The 15,903-nt window shown below is 37.3% G+C and overlaps 1 protein-coding gene across 2 annotated transcripts in view; it reads left to right on the top strand.

The window, feature by feature from the left end:
• SPAST (spastin) overlaps positions 1-15,903 on the top strand; it is a 52,811-nt gene that overhangs the window by 31,478 nt on the left and 5,430 nt on the right. For both annotated transcript variants that reach the window (XM_030311353.1, XM_030311352.1), the window contains exons 6-15: positions 144-277; positions 755-848; positions 5,825-5,899; positions 7,397-7,468; positions 8,800-8,875; positions 9,116-9,207; positions 9,589-9,668; positions 12,099-12,141; positions 13,307-13,386; positions 14,776-14,846. In XM_030311353.1, the coding sequence (XP_030167213.1) occupies positions 144-277; positions 755-848; positions 5,825-5,899; positions 7,397-7,468; positions 8,800-8,875; positions 9,116-9,207; positions 9,589-9,668; positions 12,099-12,141; positions 13,307-13,386; positions 14,776-14,846 (817 nt within the window). The remainder of the gene's footprint in view (positions 1-143; positions 278-754; positions 849-5,824; positions 5,900-7,396; positions 7,469-8,799; positions 8,876-9,115; positions 9,208-9,588; positions 9,669-12,098; positions 12,142-13,306; positions 13,387-14,775; positions 14,847-15,903) is intronic.

The following is a 15,903-nucleotide window of genomic DNA, read 5'->3' as shown; positions in this document are numbered from 1 at the left end:
TTTGCCTTGGAGTAAATACACAGTTTTGGGTTTTTTATATCCTTTTTCCTATTGTTAAGCTTTTAATTCTGTGAACTTGGAGGTTAATTTACTTGTGAAAACTGTTGTTTGTATTTTTACATTATAATTTTGTGTCCTTTAAGAGTACACCAAAAACAAACAGAACAAATAAACCTTCTACCCCTACAACTGCTGTTCGCAAAAAGAAAGACTTGAAGAATTTTAGGAATGTGGACAGCAACCTTGCTAACCTTATAATGAACGAAATTGTGGACAAGTAAGTTTTGCCATCTAAAGTGTTTCATTTAATGGTTTTAGTTTTGAATTTATTTATTTAATATAAGTAAAATAGATAACAAATATCTTGTCAAGGAGCACCTGGAAGCCTTGGTCTGTTAAGCGACCGACTCTTGATTTCATCCCGGGTTATGATCTCACAGTTTGTGAGTTCAAGCCCCACATTGGGCTCCATGCTGACAGCACAGAGTCTGCTTGGGATTCTCTCTCTCCGTGTGTGTGTGTGTGTCTGTCTGCCTCTCAAATAAACTTAAAAAAATAAAGTATCTTGTCTAATATACTTATTTAATTTTTATGTTTTCAGTTACAGTAAATGCAGAAAACCATTGTTTTACTGATTTAATTATACTTTCACAGTTAACATAAAAATAACTGTATTTCAAAAAAAAACTTTATTTCATATGGTAGTAACTGAAGCATATTTTGTTGTGGAGCTAACTGTAATTCTCTTTCTTAGTGGAACAGCTGTTAAATTTGATGATATAGCTGGACAAGAGTTGGCAAAACAAGCCTTGCAAGAAATTGTTATTCTTCCTTCTCTAAGGCCTGAGGTAAGCACTTTATATTATCATTTTCCTGTAGCATCATTCATTACTGAATCCATACTAGCAGTAAAGAAATGAGTGAGCTATGCTAGACTGATTAATTCATATAATTCATTTGATGTTTTTAAAAAGAAAAAAACAGGGGCGCCTGGGTGGCTCAGTCGGTTAAGCAGCCGACTTCGGCTGAGGTCATGATCTCGCAGTCCGTGAGTTCGAGCCCCGCGTCGGGGCTCTGTGCTGAAGGCTCAGAGCCTGGAGCCTGTTTCAGATTCTGTGTCTCTCTCTCTCTGACCCTCCCCCGTTGATGCTCTGTCTCTCTGTCTCAAAAATAAATAAACGTTAAAAAAAAAAAATTTAAAAAAAAAAACAAAAACATTAGCAATTGATGTTGACTGGTTATTAGAGGAGAATGACTATAATGGTTCCTAATAACCAATCTATTTTTAACATTCAGAGGGAAAAGTAGGTAACAAAATAATTTTTATATCGAGAGAAGAGGAATTTAAAATTAAGAGACAAATCATACTGCAGACAAGGGAAGTTAAGATAAAATTATGAAGTTTGAAGAACTATTTTCTGTCAAAGTAGAGTTGAGATACCATGTTATTTCAGTTTCAGGTGTACAACATTGACAACTCTGTACATTAAGTCGTGCTCACTATGATAAATATGGTTATCATCTGTCACCATACGATGTTACTACAGTAGAACTGTCTATAGTCCCCATGCTGTGTTTTCATCCCTGTGACTTACTTATTTTAAAACTGGAAGCTTGTACCTCTTAATTCCCTTCACCAGTTTTGCTCACCCCTCAACTCCTTCCCCTCTGGCAACCACCTGTTTGTTCTCTGTATTTATGATTATGTATCTGTTTGTTGGTTCTCATTGTAACAACAACCAAAAAATGATAATTGTGTGAAGTGAAGGATGTGTTAACTAACCTTATTTTGGTAAATATTGTTCAATATATGTATGTATCAAATCATACCGTACACGTTTAACTTAGCGTTATGTCTGTTATATCAAAGTAAAACCAGAAAATGTTAAAAAAAAAAAAAATGCCACAGTAATCAAGATAGTGTGTCTTTGGCAAAAGAATAGACAAGTAGATCAGTAGAACAGACTAGAGAGCCCAGAAACACAAGAGACACAAATATCATCAGTTGACAAAGGCACAAAAGCAATTTGATGGAGAAACTATGGTGTTTTCCACAAATGGTGCTGGAACAAATAGGCTTCCATGTGAAAAATAATTCTAGAACTGTACTTTCCCACCTTTCATAAAAATTAATTCAAATTGGTTATAGACCTAAATGTGAAAAGGCAAACCTAACTGTAAAACTCCTAGAAGATAATATAGGAAAAAAATCTAGGTGATCTTTTGGTTTGAGGATAGCATATTAGATATAACACCAAAAGCACGATCCTTAAAAGAAAAATTGGTAAGTTGAACTTAATTAAAATTAAAAACTTTTCTGTGAAAGATGTTAAGAGAATGAGAAGACAAGCCACAGACCAGGAGAAAATCTTTGCAAAATATATTACATGATAAAGGACTGGTATCCAAATATATACAAAGAACTTTTAAAACTGCACAGTAAGAAAACAAATGGCCCAGTTAAAATGTGGGCATAACCGTAAAATACCTAGGAATAAATATAACCAAAGAGGTGAAAAACCTATACACTGAAAACATTAGAAAGCTAATGAAAGAAATTGAAGAAGACAAAAAAAAAAAATGGAAAAATATTCCATGCTCCTGGGTAAGAAGAACAAATATTGTTAAAATGTCAATACTCCCCAAAGCAATCTACATATTCAATGCAATACCTATCAAAATAACACCAACATTCTTCACAGAGCTAGAACAAACAATCCTAAAATTTGTATGGAACCAGAAAAGACCCAAATAGCCAAAGCAATCTTGAAAAAGAAAACTAAAGCTGGAGGCATCACAATCCTGGACATCAAGTAGAATTACAAAGCTGTAATCATCAGGGCGCCTGGGTAGCTCAGTCGGTTGAGCATCCGACTTCCGCTCAGGTCATGATCTCGCGATTTGTGAGTTCGGGCCCCGCGTCGGGCTCTCTGCTGACAGCTCAGAGCCTGCAGCCTGCTTCGAATTCTGTGTCTCCCTCTCTCTCAGCCCCTCCCCTGCTCGTACTCTGTCTCTCTCTGTCTCTCAAAATTAAATAAATGTTAAAAAGAAAATTAAAGGAAAAAAGCTGTAATCATCAAGACAGTATGGTATTGACATGAAAACAGACACTCAGGGGGCGCCTGGGTGGCGCAGTCGGTTAAGCGTCCGACTTCAGCCAGGTCACGATCTCGCGGTCCGTGAGTTCGAGCCCCGCGTCGGGCTCTGGGCTGATGGCTCAGAGCCTGGAGCCTGTTTCCGATTCTGTGTCTCCCTCTCTCTCTGCCCCTCCCCCGTTCATGCTCTGTCTCTCTCTGTCCCAAAAATAAATAAACGTTGAAAAAAAAAATTAAAAAAAAAAAAAAAGAAAACAGACACTCAGATCAGTGGAACAGAATAGAAAACCCAGAAATGGACTCACAGACATATGGCCAACTAACCTTTGACAAAGCAGGAAAGAATATCCAATGGAATCAAGACAGTCTCTTCAGCAAATGGTGTTGGGAAAACTGGACAGCGACATGCAGAAAAATGAACCTGGATCACTTTCTTACACCATACACAAAAATAAACTCAAAATAGATGAAAGACCTAAATGGAAGACAGGAAGCCATCAATATCCTTGAGGAGAAAGCAGGCAAAACCTCTTAGATCTTAGCTGCAGCAACTTCTTACTAAACACGTTTCCTGAGGCAAGGGAAACAAAACAAAAATGAACTATTGGGACCTCATCAAAATAAAGAGCTTCTGCACAGCGAAGGAAACAATCAGCAAAACCAAAAGGCAACCGACAGAATGGGAGAAGATATTTGCAAATTACATATCAGATAAAGGGTTAGTATCCAAAATCTATAAAGAGCTTCTTAAACTCAACACCCAAAAACCAATCCAGTGAAGAAATGGGCAAAAGATGTGAATAGACACTTCTCCAAAGAAGACATCCAGATGGCCAACGAACACATGAAAAAATGCTTAACATCACTTGTCATCAGGGAAATACAAATCAACACCACAATGAGATACCACCTCAAACCTGTCAGAATGGTTAACATTAACAACTGAGGCAACAACAGATGTTGGCAAGGATGCGGAGAAAGAGGATCTCTTTTACGCTGCTGGTGGGAATGCAAACGGGTGCAGCCGTTCTGGAAAACAGTATGGAGTTTCCTCAAAAAAATTAAAAATAGAACTACCTTGCGACCCAGCAATTGCACGACTAGGTATTTATCCAGGAGATACAGGTGTGCTGTTTCGAAGAGGCACATGCACCCCCATGTTTATAGCAGCACTATCAACAATAGCCAAAATATGGAAAGAACCCAAATGTCCATTGATGGATAAAGATGTGTGTGTGTGTGTGTGTGTGTGTGTGTGTGTGTGTATACATACAATGGAGTATTACTCGGCAATCAAAAAGAATGAAATCTTGCCATGTGCAACTACATGGATTATAGTATTGTAATCATTTTTTTTTAATACTTATTTTTGAGAGAGACAGAGCATGAGCAGGGGAGGGGCAGAGAGAGAGGGAGACACAGAATCTGAAGCAGGCTCCAGGCTCTGAGCTGTCAGCACAGAGTCCGAAGTGGGTCTCAAACTCATGAACCACAAGATCATGAACTGAACCGAAGTCAGACGCTCAACCGACTGAGCCACCCAGGTGCCCCCAAAATAAATAGTTTTTTGAAAGTTGAATATCTGCCAGATCCTTTGTCCCCTTCTCTCTCTGCCCCTCCATGACTCGTGCTCTCTCTCTCTCTCTCTCAAAAATATATAAACAATAAAAAAAAATTTTGTTAAGTATTAGCCATTTCATATAGTTCAACTTAAAAATACATACTCTTTCACTATTAAGCAAAGTGATATCAGTCTCGTGCTTCACACTTGACTCTTTGCCATGCCTGGTGTCTTTGAGTCTGGAGACTCAGGTTTAATATCTCTAAAGAACAAAATTTTTGCCTCCTTTGTTTGTGAAAGAGGAGTACTTGGATCTTGGTGATCTTGGTGGGGGGGGGGGTGGGCACCTCAGTTTAGTTGTTCCTCACACAAACTTTCAAGCAGTTCCTCTGTGGCTGTCCGCCTTCCTCCTGCTTTCTCTGATACATCATACTTCCACGTCCTGACGTTTTCCAGGGTTTTTGTTCACTTCCACTCACTGCTGGTATCTAGGTATCCCTTTACAATCAGGCACTTAGGTTTTAGCTCCATCACCTCTGCAAAATAATTTACCACACTTTGTCCGTTCTCTCTCTACAAAAATTTTTGTGTCTTCTGTTTTTTCCTTTCGTGTTCTCTTTATTTTGAAGATTTATATCTTCTTTTTTCATCTACTATTATTTTGGTGAGATTTCCAAAGGAAGTAGAGAAGCATATGTGTTCATTATGTCTTGTTTAACCAATTTGCTTTAATTTTCAATGAGATTTTTAAAAACTTTGTTTTCTTCTGTTTTTAATAATTACACCAATTTATTGATTATATGTGTTCTCCTTAGAGCTCTGAGGAGTTCTGTTTAGGAGGATGCTACGGAAAAATGCTTTTTTTTTTTTTTATTTTTAACAATTATTTTTGAGAGAGAGAGACTGAGTGCAAGTGGGGGAGGAGCAGAGAGAGAAAAAGACAAAGACCGAATCTGAAGCAGGCTCCAGGCTCTGAGCTGTTCACAGATCCCTATGCAGGGCTCGAACCCACGAACCATGTGATCATGACCTGAGCCGAAGTCAGATGCTCAACCAACTGCACCCCCAAACGTCCCCAAAATGATGCTTTTCAGATGACAGACTTAAAATGTTTGGGAAAAAAAGTGTCTCCAGAATCATAGTTGTGAACTAAAGTATATGATTTTAGTTGTTCACAGGGCTTAGAGCTCCTGCCAGAGGATTGTTACTCTTTGGTCCACCTGGAAATGGAAAAACAATGCTGGTAAGAATTCTTTTAGAATTTGAATGTTCTGTTTAGATAATTAGAGATAATGTTATGAAAAAAAGTTTATATTGCCTCTGAGTTATTTTTTAGTATATGTGCTGCCGAAGCGTGTACAACCTGAGTTATTTTTATGATTTGCTTTTTGTTGTAATATACTTCTCCTAAGTTTTTTTTTTTTTTAAAGTTCTTTTTTTTAACGTTTATTTATTTTTGAGACAGAGAGAGACAGAGCATGAACGGGGGAGGGTCAGAGAGAGAGGGAGACACAGAATCGGAAACAGGCTCCAGGCTCTGAGCGGTCAGCACAGAGCCTGACGCGGGGCTCGAACTCACGGACCATGAGATCATGACCTGAGCCGAAGTCGGACGCTTAACCGACTGAGCCACCCAGGCGCCCCTTCTCCTAAGTTTTTAAACATGTTTTCAATGAAGAAGTAGATGGAAAAACACATTATGTTCTCTTCAGTAGTATGTTTTGGAGTGGTTAAATTTAAGTGTAGTTTTCATTATTTTCCCAAGTTAAATAATAACATTTTTACCTCAGATAAGCTTGCCTTACTATATTCTGTATCTTCCTAGCCCTTGATTTTTTTTTTCTTCCTATCTTAACAGCTTTATTTAAATATTCAGCAGAGCGGGTGCCCAGGTGGCTCAGTCTGTTCAGCGTCTGACTGTTGATTTTGGCTCAGGTCGTGGTCTCAACGGTTTGTGAGTTTGAGCCCCATGTCAGGTTCCCAGCTGGCTGTGTGGAGTCTGCTTGGGATTCCCCCTCTCTCCTCTCTCTCTCTGCCCCTACCCCCCCCCAAAATAAATAAAAAACTTTCAAAATAAATAAATAATCAGGATAACACACTTTTTCTTTTTTTATTGAAGTATAATTTACATACAACATTTTTTTTTCCAGTATCCTTTTGCCCAAGGTTTTACTGGGATCTGGATACCTCTTTCTCCTGTATAGCTCTTTTAGAGGGGAAAAGTAAAGAGGAAAAGAGTTTAGCTGTTTCTCTTTCCCCAACCAGTTATCCTTCTATAACTTAGAAGGGAATTAACACCCTTTTTTTTTTAACCACTCCTTATCCATCTCCCTTAGAAAAAATAGGGAGAATGGAAAGAAGCATAGCTCTTCCTAGACTTTTTCTTCATTGCTGAGAAGAAACACACTGATTGCCACATATCAGGAATCATGTAATATTTTATATTTTTGGAAAGTCTTTTTTAGTGTTTAAGTTGATCAAATGTTCTTTTATTTAAAAAAATTTTTTTAATGTTCATTTGAGAGAGAGACAGACAACACGAGTCGGGGAGGGGCAGAGAGAGACGGAGAGATAGAATCCAAAGAGGCTCCAAGCTGTCAGCATAGAGTCTGACGTGGGGCTCAAACCCACAAGCCATGAGATCATGACCTGAGCTGAAGTTGGATGCTTAACTAACTGAGCCACCCAGGCGCCCCTCAAATGTGGTTCTTTGTAATGTTTTGCCCTTGTGATTTTTAAGGCTAAAGCAGTAGCTGCAGAATCCAATGCAACCTTCTTCAATATAAGTGCTGCAAGTTTAACTTCAAAATATGTGAGTGTTCTTTTTCTACTATTATCATATTTTATGTTGCTGTCTAGATGTTACTAAGTATAAATGGTAATAACATTACACAAAAAATATTTTTGAGTTTTATATCTATTATTTAGCTCTGATGGACATTAATCACTCTTCAAAAGACAAAGTTAGGCTTTTTTGAAGTTAGGATTGTGCTCTCAAATACTGTTTTAATTTGCTGGGGCTGTGTAACAAAGTACCATAAACACAACAGAAATTTATTGTCCTATAGTTTTGAAGACTAGAAATCCAAGATCAGATATTGGCTGAGTTCTCATTTTTATAAAATAATTAAAAGTAACTGTAAAATGATATCTCTTTTCTTAGTTATATTTTACTTTCTATGTGAAATTTTATAAGTGAAATTGTTATTAAAGTAGATGTACCCAACATGATACACATAGTATAATGGAAAACACTGTCTTGGAAGTTAGGAGATAGGGATTCCAACTTAACTGTTGGGTACTGAGCTGGTGTTAAGAAAAGAAAACTTTTAGGCCTCATTTATAAAGTGTTGATGTTGTCAGCAGGTGATCTCTCACGGGGGTCCTTCAGAATATTTGCTTTGTGATTCTAAATCTGAGGCCATTCTTTTTTTTAAAGACATTTTCAATTAAAAAAATAGATGCCACCTAGAGGACAGAAGAGTTTTTACAGTGGATTACCCCAAACCTCATGACCCTTTCATGAGTTGATTTTAATGCATAGAATTGTTTTATTATAGCATTTCATCCCCTGGAATGTCGCAAGGGGTGTTCATAGATCTCCTTGGCTATCTAGAAATACTTTTATACTTATTGACAGTGATATTGTGAGAGTTAATTTAAGTAAGTTTAGTTTAGTAGAGCACTTTGCAACTTACCTGGTTGTATGAATATACCCTACAACCAAGGGCTTAAGAAATATGTACAGTGTCTGTTTCTCTCTCCTAATATTCCATCTTCTCACTAGTTATACCCCTAATAGCTATTCCATTCTCAAGTCTTAAGAATGTAGGGTCAAGCAAAGCAGAGATGTATTTCATTTTTTAAAGTACTTACCGGACCAGTCTAGGGGTCAGCACCAAAAAAACCCAAAAAAAACCCAAAAAACTTATCAGACTGTATTAAATAATAGTCTTTTTTTTTTTTTTTTTTTTTTAATAAGCGATGGTTCAGTAACCTTCCTCCCACGATTCCTTAAACCAAATCTTTGGTTGTTGCAAAGAAAGGAAATTCCTAGATGTAAGACTTTTAATCAGGAAATTTAAACAGCTGGAATAATGTTGCATTTTATGTGTATTACAGTGTATAATGCCTTGTTTTTAGGTGGGAGAAGGAGAGAAATTGGTGAGAGCTCTTTTTGCTGTGGCTCGAGAACTTCAGCCTTCTATAATTTTTATAGGTAAGAAAATGTTTTCTAACTAAGTTAGTTGAATATTTATGAAATTCCCTTCTCCAAGTTTGAGAGGTATAATGAAAGAGAGTATTCAGAAGGAACACATTTTAAAGAAGTGCAAAGTTAAAGACTAATGAATTGTGCAGGACCTACAATATTAATAACTTAAGTAGTAAACTAGATTAATCTCAGATGACTGGTGTTGTGTGGCTTTAAGTTAAAGTCTTACCCTTTTGTTTCCTTTAGATGAAGTTGATAGCCTTTTGTGTGAAAGAAGAGAAGGAGAACATGATGCTAGTAGACGTCTAAAAACTGAATTTCTAATAGAATTTGATGGTGTAAGTATTGATTATGGTATTTTTAAGGTGGTAGCATCTTAGTGTAGATATTTTCTTTTTTTTAATTTTTTTTTTTTTCAGCGTTTATTTATTTTTGGGACAGAGAGAGACAGAGCATGAATGGGCGAGGGGCAGAGAGAGAGGGAGACACAGAATCGGAAACAGGCTCCAGGCTCTGAGCCATCAGCCCAGAGCCCGATGCGGGGCTCGAACTCACGGACCGCGAGATCGCGACCTGGCTGAAGTCGGACGCCCAACCGACTGCGCCACCCAGGCGCCCCAATATTTTCAAATTAAATGACTCAAATTAGAAATACAGATTTTATTGTATTTTTGTTATTACTTTACCTAAAAGTACTGAAAAATTTTTTTGTCTTACAGGTACAATCTGCTGGAGATGACAGAGTGCTTGTAATGGGTGCAACTAACAGGCCACAAGAGCTTGATGAGGCTGTTCTCAGGTAGGGGGATTTATGTAGAAACACACATCGATTACAGGTGTATTTGCTCCTGTGTTCATCTCACATATGTCTTACTTCCTTCACTCTCAATTTGAAGACAAATTATTTCCCTCCTGGTATTCATCCTTTGGCCTCTTGTTACCTACTAAAGATTTTGAAGGCAGAGCCAACATGATACCACGAAAACTAGTTTTCACTTTGGTTGCAGGCAAATTGTTTATTTCTTCTGATTAGGATTAAATTATCTTAAAACACCAGAATTGATTCTTACTTTTCTTTTAGTTGGCTTCATGAAAAGCCAATAAAAGCAGGATTCATGGAAATTAGGTTCTGTGTTCTTGTATGATTGAACAAATTTATTCCCTTCCCACTAGAAGGATGGTTTGACTCAGCATAAAATTCTTGGGCCTCCCTTTCTTGGCCTGACGAATTTATTACATTGCTCCATTGTTTCTAGGATTAAATGTTGCAGTGTAGAAGTCTGAAGCCAGCCTGCTTTTTATTCACATTTATGGATTAACTTGATTTTTTTCTCTTTATTGGATATAATTTTTAACTATTGAAATCTAGTTATTTGAAAAAGATGTCGATCTGTGTTTATTTTTTCTGGGATTTGGTGTTTGTTTAAATTGAGAGTTAGGAATCTCTTTTGTTTTAGGAAAGTTATTTTGAATACTACCTTTAATTGTTTTTCCTGATTCATTATTCTGGTTTTATTTTTCTTTCACACAATTTATGCATTATGTTGCCTCTTTTTGTCTTCCTTATCTTTAATTTCCTTTCTAGTCCTTTTTAACTCTAATGTCTTTTTTTGTTTGTTTGTCTTCTTGTTTGTTGTCCTTATTTCCTACTTAGTTTGTGTCTGATCTTCTTTGTGCTACCATTGTAACCTCTGTGTCTTTGGTGGTTTTCTTCTTTGCTTTCGTTGCTTTCTGGATCTCTGCAATCCCATTTTTCATCTTCTATTGTCTTATTTCCTTGAGCTTTTGTGTGTCATTGCCTTGAGACACTTATATCTCATTGAGCTCTTGTTTTGTAAACTTTTTTTTTTCATTAAATAATTTTATTTCACAGAAAGTTGCTTGGTCACAAATTTAATTTGCTCTATGGCAAAATCTTTTTGTGTATGTTCTCTATATTTATTGTAACCTTTTCCCTCTTTTTTTTTTTTTAGCACTTAAAAGAATAGCCATGTGCTTTTGCCTGTTTGGTTACTATTTTTATTTGAATAAAGGGGAGTTTTCTTGGCAAACCTAGTTTTGGAGTGATACTCTAGGAGAAGAGCTACCGAGCAAGTATCTTGAGTTGTCGTATGAGTAGACTGGACTATCAGGCAGTCTCCCTGAGTCACAATCAAACCGTACCTGATGAAGATTAGTCCACGCAAGACAGTTTGTGATCTTGCCAGACTGATTGATGTTTTCTTACAAAGATGATGTGTCTTTGAGTTTCTTCGTTCAGCCCCACCTGCCTTGCAGTTCCCCTGCTTCTGCCTGACTAGGTTTCACATGATATGCAGAGCCGTTCTTCACATGCTTGTTTAAATATGGGGAGGTTGGCTTTATTCCTCCTGAGTGTGCTCTGTTTCCTTTGGAAAACTCTGTGCTCTGATAGCCGTGTCTGGAACCTCCAGCAACAGATGCTATGTGTACCCTCCTTCGTCGGTAGAATTTTCACTGCCCTAGGCAGCCCTTCTTCATACACTCTAGTTGTGTAAATGTTACCTGAGTTTGTTGATAGTGAAGTTTGCATATCTGTTTCTGTGGTCCTTGTTGATTTTAATTGTTTTCCCTTTCAAGAAGACAGTGGAGATCTCTATTCTGCTCCTCATATCAGATTTTTTGTTTTAATAGCTCTCATATGTTTGTATTAAAAACATATGAGAACTTGACAATAGTGAATTAAGGAATTTTAAACATTATCTAGAGAGTTGTAAAGAGTAACTCAAGGGGCACCTGGCTGGCTTAGTCGTGTGCCTCTTTATCTTGGGGTTATGAGTTCAAGCCCCACGTTGGGTGTAGAGATTATGTAAAAATAAAGTCTTAAAAAAAAAAGTAACTCAAAATAACTCTTCATTTTAATGACTACTAAAATGCATTCAGATACCTTGAGTATAACACTTAAAACTTTTTTTATTGTTGGGGCGCCTGGGTGGCTCAGTTGGTTGAGTGTCTGACTTCGGCTCGGGTCATGATCTCACAGCTCATGAGTTTAGCGTCGGGTTCTGTACTGACAGCTCAGAGCCTGGAGCCTGCTTCAGATTCTGTGCCTCCCTGCCTCGCTGCCCCTCCCCCAGTCGCATTCTGTCTCTGTCTCAAAAATAAATAAATATTAAAAAAAAAAACTTTTTTATTGTCGTTTGCTGCTTGAGTGGAGTTACCTGTAAATTCAAATCTATGTTTCTGAAGTTGTTTGAATCCTTTTTTTTAGGCGTTTCATCAAACGGGTATATGTGTCTTTGCCAAACGAGGAGGTATGTATCTATGTCTGAATTTTTTTTTTTTTAACATTTTTTATTTATTTTTGAGACAGAGAGAGACAGAGCATGAATGGGGGAGGGGCAGAGAGAGAGGGAGACACAGAATCGGAAGCAGGCTCCAGGCTCTGAGCCATCAGCCCAGAGCCGGACGCGGGGCTCGAACTCACGGACTGCGAGATCGTGACCTGAGCTGAAGTCGGCCGCTTAACCGACTGAGCCACCCAGGCGCCCCCTGAATTTTTTTTTTTTAACATGGAAACAAGGACTACCATCTTGACAATATTGATCTTCCAATTATTGGTACAGCCAGATTGGAAATCAGTTTGGCAATTTCTTAAAAAGATAAATGTAAACTTACCATAAGACCCTATAATTCCATGAAAACATGTCTACACAAAGACACATGTAAGAATTTTTATAGCAGCATTATAAATAATAGCCAAGAACTGTAAGGAGTGTAAAATGTTCATCAATTAGACAATGGATAAACAAATATGGTATATGCATTTAATGGAATACTGTTTAGCAATGAAAGGATTGAGATACTTAACACATGCTGTAATATGGAAAAACCTCAAAAACATACTAAGTGAAAGATACCAGATGTAAAAGATAACCTATCATATGATTCCATTTATATGAAATATCCAAAAAAGGCAAATTTCTAGAAACAAAGGAAACCGTGGTTTGCAGAGGCTGTGGGTGGGAGTGGGAACTAAGTGTAAATAGGCGTGATTGAACTTTTTGGGGTGTTAGAAATGTTCTAAAAGTGGAGTATGGTATGGTTGCAAAACTATATATTTATTAAAAGTCACTGAATGTTACACTTAAAATGGTGAGATTAGTGTTATATGAATTCATACCTCGAGAAAAGTGTTTTTTTAAAAATTGTGGTTGTCTAGCTCAGACCTTAACATCCTTGATAGTAGCAGCAGCTAATTCCTTAGTGCTTTATTTGGATTATCTTTAAGTCTCTTAAGAGCTCTCAAAAAATGGTCGTTTTAACTCCAATTAACAGACATGAGCGAGGCTCTAAGAACTAGAGTGATTTGTGTGTGATCATTCAGCTCGTAAATGAGGGTCAGGATTTGAATCTAGTTTTTGGATATTTCATTAAGCTAATTCTTGAGACTGATAATTCTTTAATATTTCTTTTTAGACACGACTCCTTTTACTTAAAAATCTATTATGTAAACAAGGAAGCCCATTGACCCAAAAAGAACTAGCACAACTTGCTAGGTGAGTAATTCGATTTGGTCTATCTTAAAGTTTTTTCTTTTATAAAGAAGTCTTTTTCTTTTTTGTTTAAAGTAAACTCAAGTGTGAAATGAGTAATTTATTTTTCAGAAAACTGCTCGTCTCATCCTCTGCTTCCTTTGTTTTTTCTTATCTCTCATTGTTAGATATGGTATCTAAATTTAAATTTCTAGATCCTCTACAAGACATGACCTAAATATCTGATAGTAGTACATGCTTTTTATAAATTTATTAAAACTTATAAGTGGTATTAAAATAGTTTAAAAATTTTTAAGACACTTACCTCTGCCCACACCAGCACAAATATTCTCATATAAATTTGTTCTTTATATTACACATAATTTTTTTAACTTTCACATCTTCTAAGTGGTGTACTTAAGTAGAAACTGAATATGGGAGGTGCACTTGTTGAATTTTAGTCTCTGAAAAATCTCACAAAGTAATTTAAATATTCAAGAAGTATGTGAATAGCTGGTAATTTTAGTAAATACTCTGAGTCCCAGATAACCTATGAAGAAAGAATAAATTCAATACTTGGAAATAGTGAAGTTCTTCTTTGTTGTTCCAGTAAAGAATTCAGCTAATAATGTTTGATCTCTATAGTTATTTAACATAGTACATGATAAGTAAATGCTTTCTTTTCGTGTTTTATTTTCTTCTTCCCCTTTGCCCTCCCTAGTTCTTAGTTCCCTTTGATAATCTCTTGGCTGCCCAGGACTCTCCACTGTGGCATCCCATTCAGGTGTGCCTCTTTTTGCCAATGTCTTCTACCCCAGACCCGTCCTTTACCTTGTCTGTCCTATATTTAAAGAAATGTACCTTGGACACCTGGCTGGCTCAGTCAGTAGAGCATGCAACTTTTTATCTCAGGGATGTGAGTTCAGGCCCCATGTTAGGTGCAGAGCTTACTTGAAAAATTAAAAAATATATATTCTTAGTTAAAAAAAAGAAAAGGAATCTACCTTGACTGGCAGTGTTCTTTGTCAAGGTAAAGAAACATTCATTTCATTAACTTACTTACAGAGCAATAATTAATGGTTATGTATCAGTTGGCCAGCAATGGCTTATGGCTGTTACCTTTCCAGGGGATGTATTTATAATCTAATGGAGCTTCCTGGACATATAATATGCCTTAATGTAAAGAAATGATTCTTATGATGAAAATTTGAGACATTCATTCTAAGGAGCCTTGCCTGCCATAGATGGTTTTCTTTGTTTTCAGCAAGTGGGCCTTTCTGTGCCCTTAAAATCAAAGTGTGTAGCTGTCTGCTTGATGACAGAGGCAAACTAGATTTTACACTCTTTTTACATGGAGGATTTTAAATCTGCAAAGATGAGAATCATTTGCTCTTTCTTCCTTCCCATTCTCAGAATGACCGATGGATATTCAGGAAGTGATCTAACAGCTTTGGCAAAAGATGCAGCACTGGGTCCTATCCGAGGTATGTGTACAGAGCTTGAGACATTTAGACCTATTTATTAGACCACTTTCGAAGTTTAGGAAGCCCTATTGAGAGGTGTTTTTTAAGTAGTAGTAGGAAAGCATTGAAGCTGCTGGAAAACTTGATATGAAGTAGTTTCTTTTCTTGTTTGTTCTTTTTAATTTTTTTTTAATGTTTATTCTTTTTTTTTTTTTTTTTTCAACGTTTATTTATTTTGGGGACAGAGAGAGACAGAGCATGAACGGGCGAGGGGCAGAGAGAGAGGGAGACACAGAATCGGAAACAGGCTCCAGGCTCTGAGCCATCAGCCCAGAGCCCGACGCGGGGCTCGAACTCACAGACCGCGAGATCGTGACCTGGCTGAAGTCGGACGCTTAACCGACTGCGCCACCCAGGCGCCCCTTTAATGTTTATTCTTGAGAGAGAGAGCGAGAGAGAGGGAGACAGCACAAGGCGGGGGAGGGGCAGAGAGAGAGAGGGAGATACAGAATCCAGAGCAGGCTCTGAGCGCTGAGCTGTCAGCCCAGAGCTCAATGTAGGACTTGAACTCATGAACTGGGAGATCGTGACCCAAGCCGAAGTCAAGACACTTAACCACTGAGCCACCTTGGTGCCCCAGTATGAAGTAGTTTCTAGACTGAGTGTCCACAAACTTTTCAGTGAAGGGCCTGATAAATATTTTAGGCTTGTGGGACCACATAGGCTCTCCATTGCATATTCTTTTTGTTTTTTGTTTGTTTTTATAAAAAAAACAAAAATGTGAAACCATTCTCAGCTCACAGACCATACAAAGACAGTCCATGGGGTCAGTAGACCATGACCCCTATTATAAACAACAGGTTTCAGTTGTTTTTTTTTTTTAATTAAAAAATTTTTTATTGAAATATAGTTAATATACAAGATTATATTTGTTTCAGGTGTACAACATAGTGATTAGACAGCTCTGTACGTTAAGGAGTGCTCACCATGATAAATTACCATCTGTCATATGTTTCATTTCTTGATAGTAGGTAGCCAGCAGAAAACCCAAAGGAAAAGAAAACATTTTAAGCAAGCA

The sequence above is a fragment of the Lynx canadensis genome, chromosome A3 (assembly GCF_007474595.2).
Source record: "Lynx canadensis isolate LIC74 chromosome A3, mLynCan4.pri.v2, whole genome shotgun sequence".
Classification (NCBI taxonomy): Eukaryota; Metazoa; Chordata; class Mammalia; order Carnivora; family Felidae; genus Lynx; species Lynx canadensis.
Note: the sequence above shows the minus strand (reverse complement) of the source record. Positions and strands in the feature narration are given on the sequence as shown.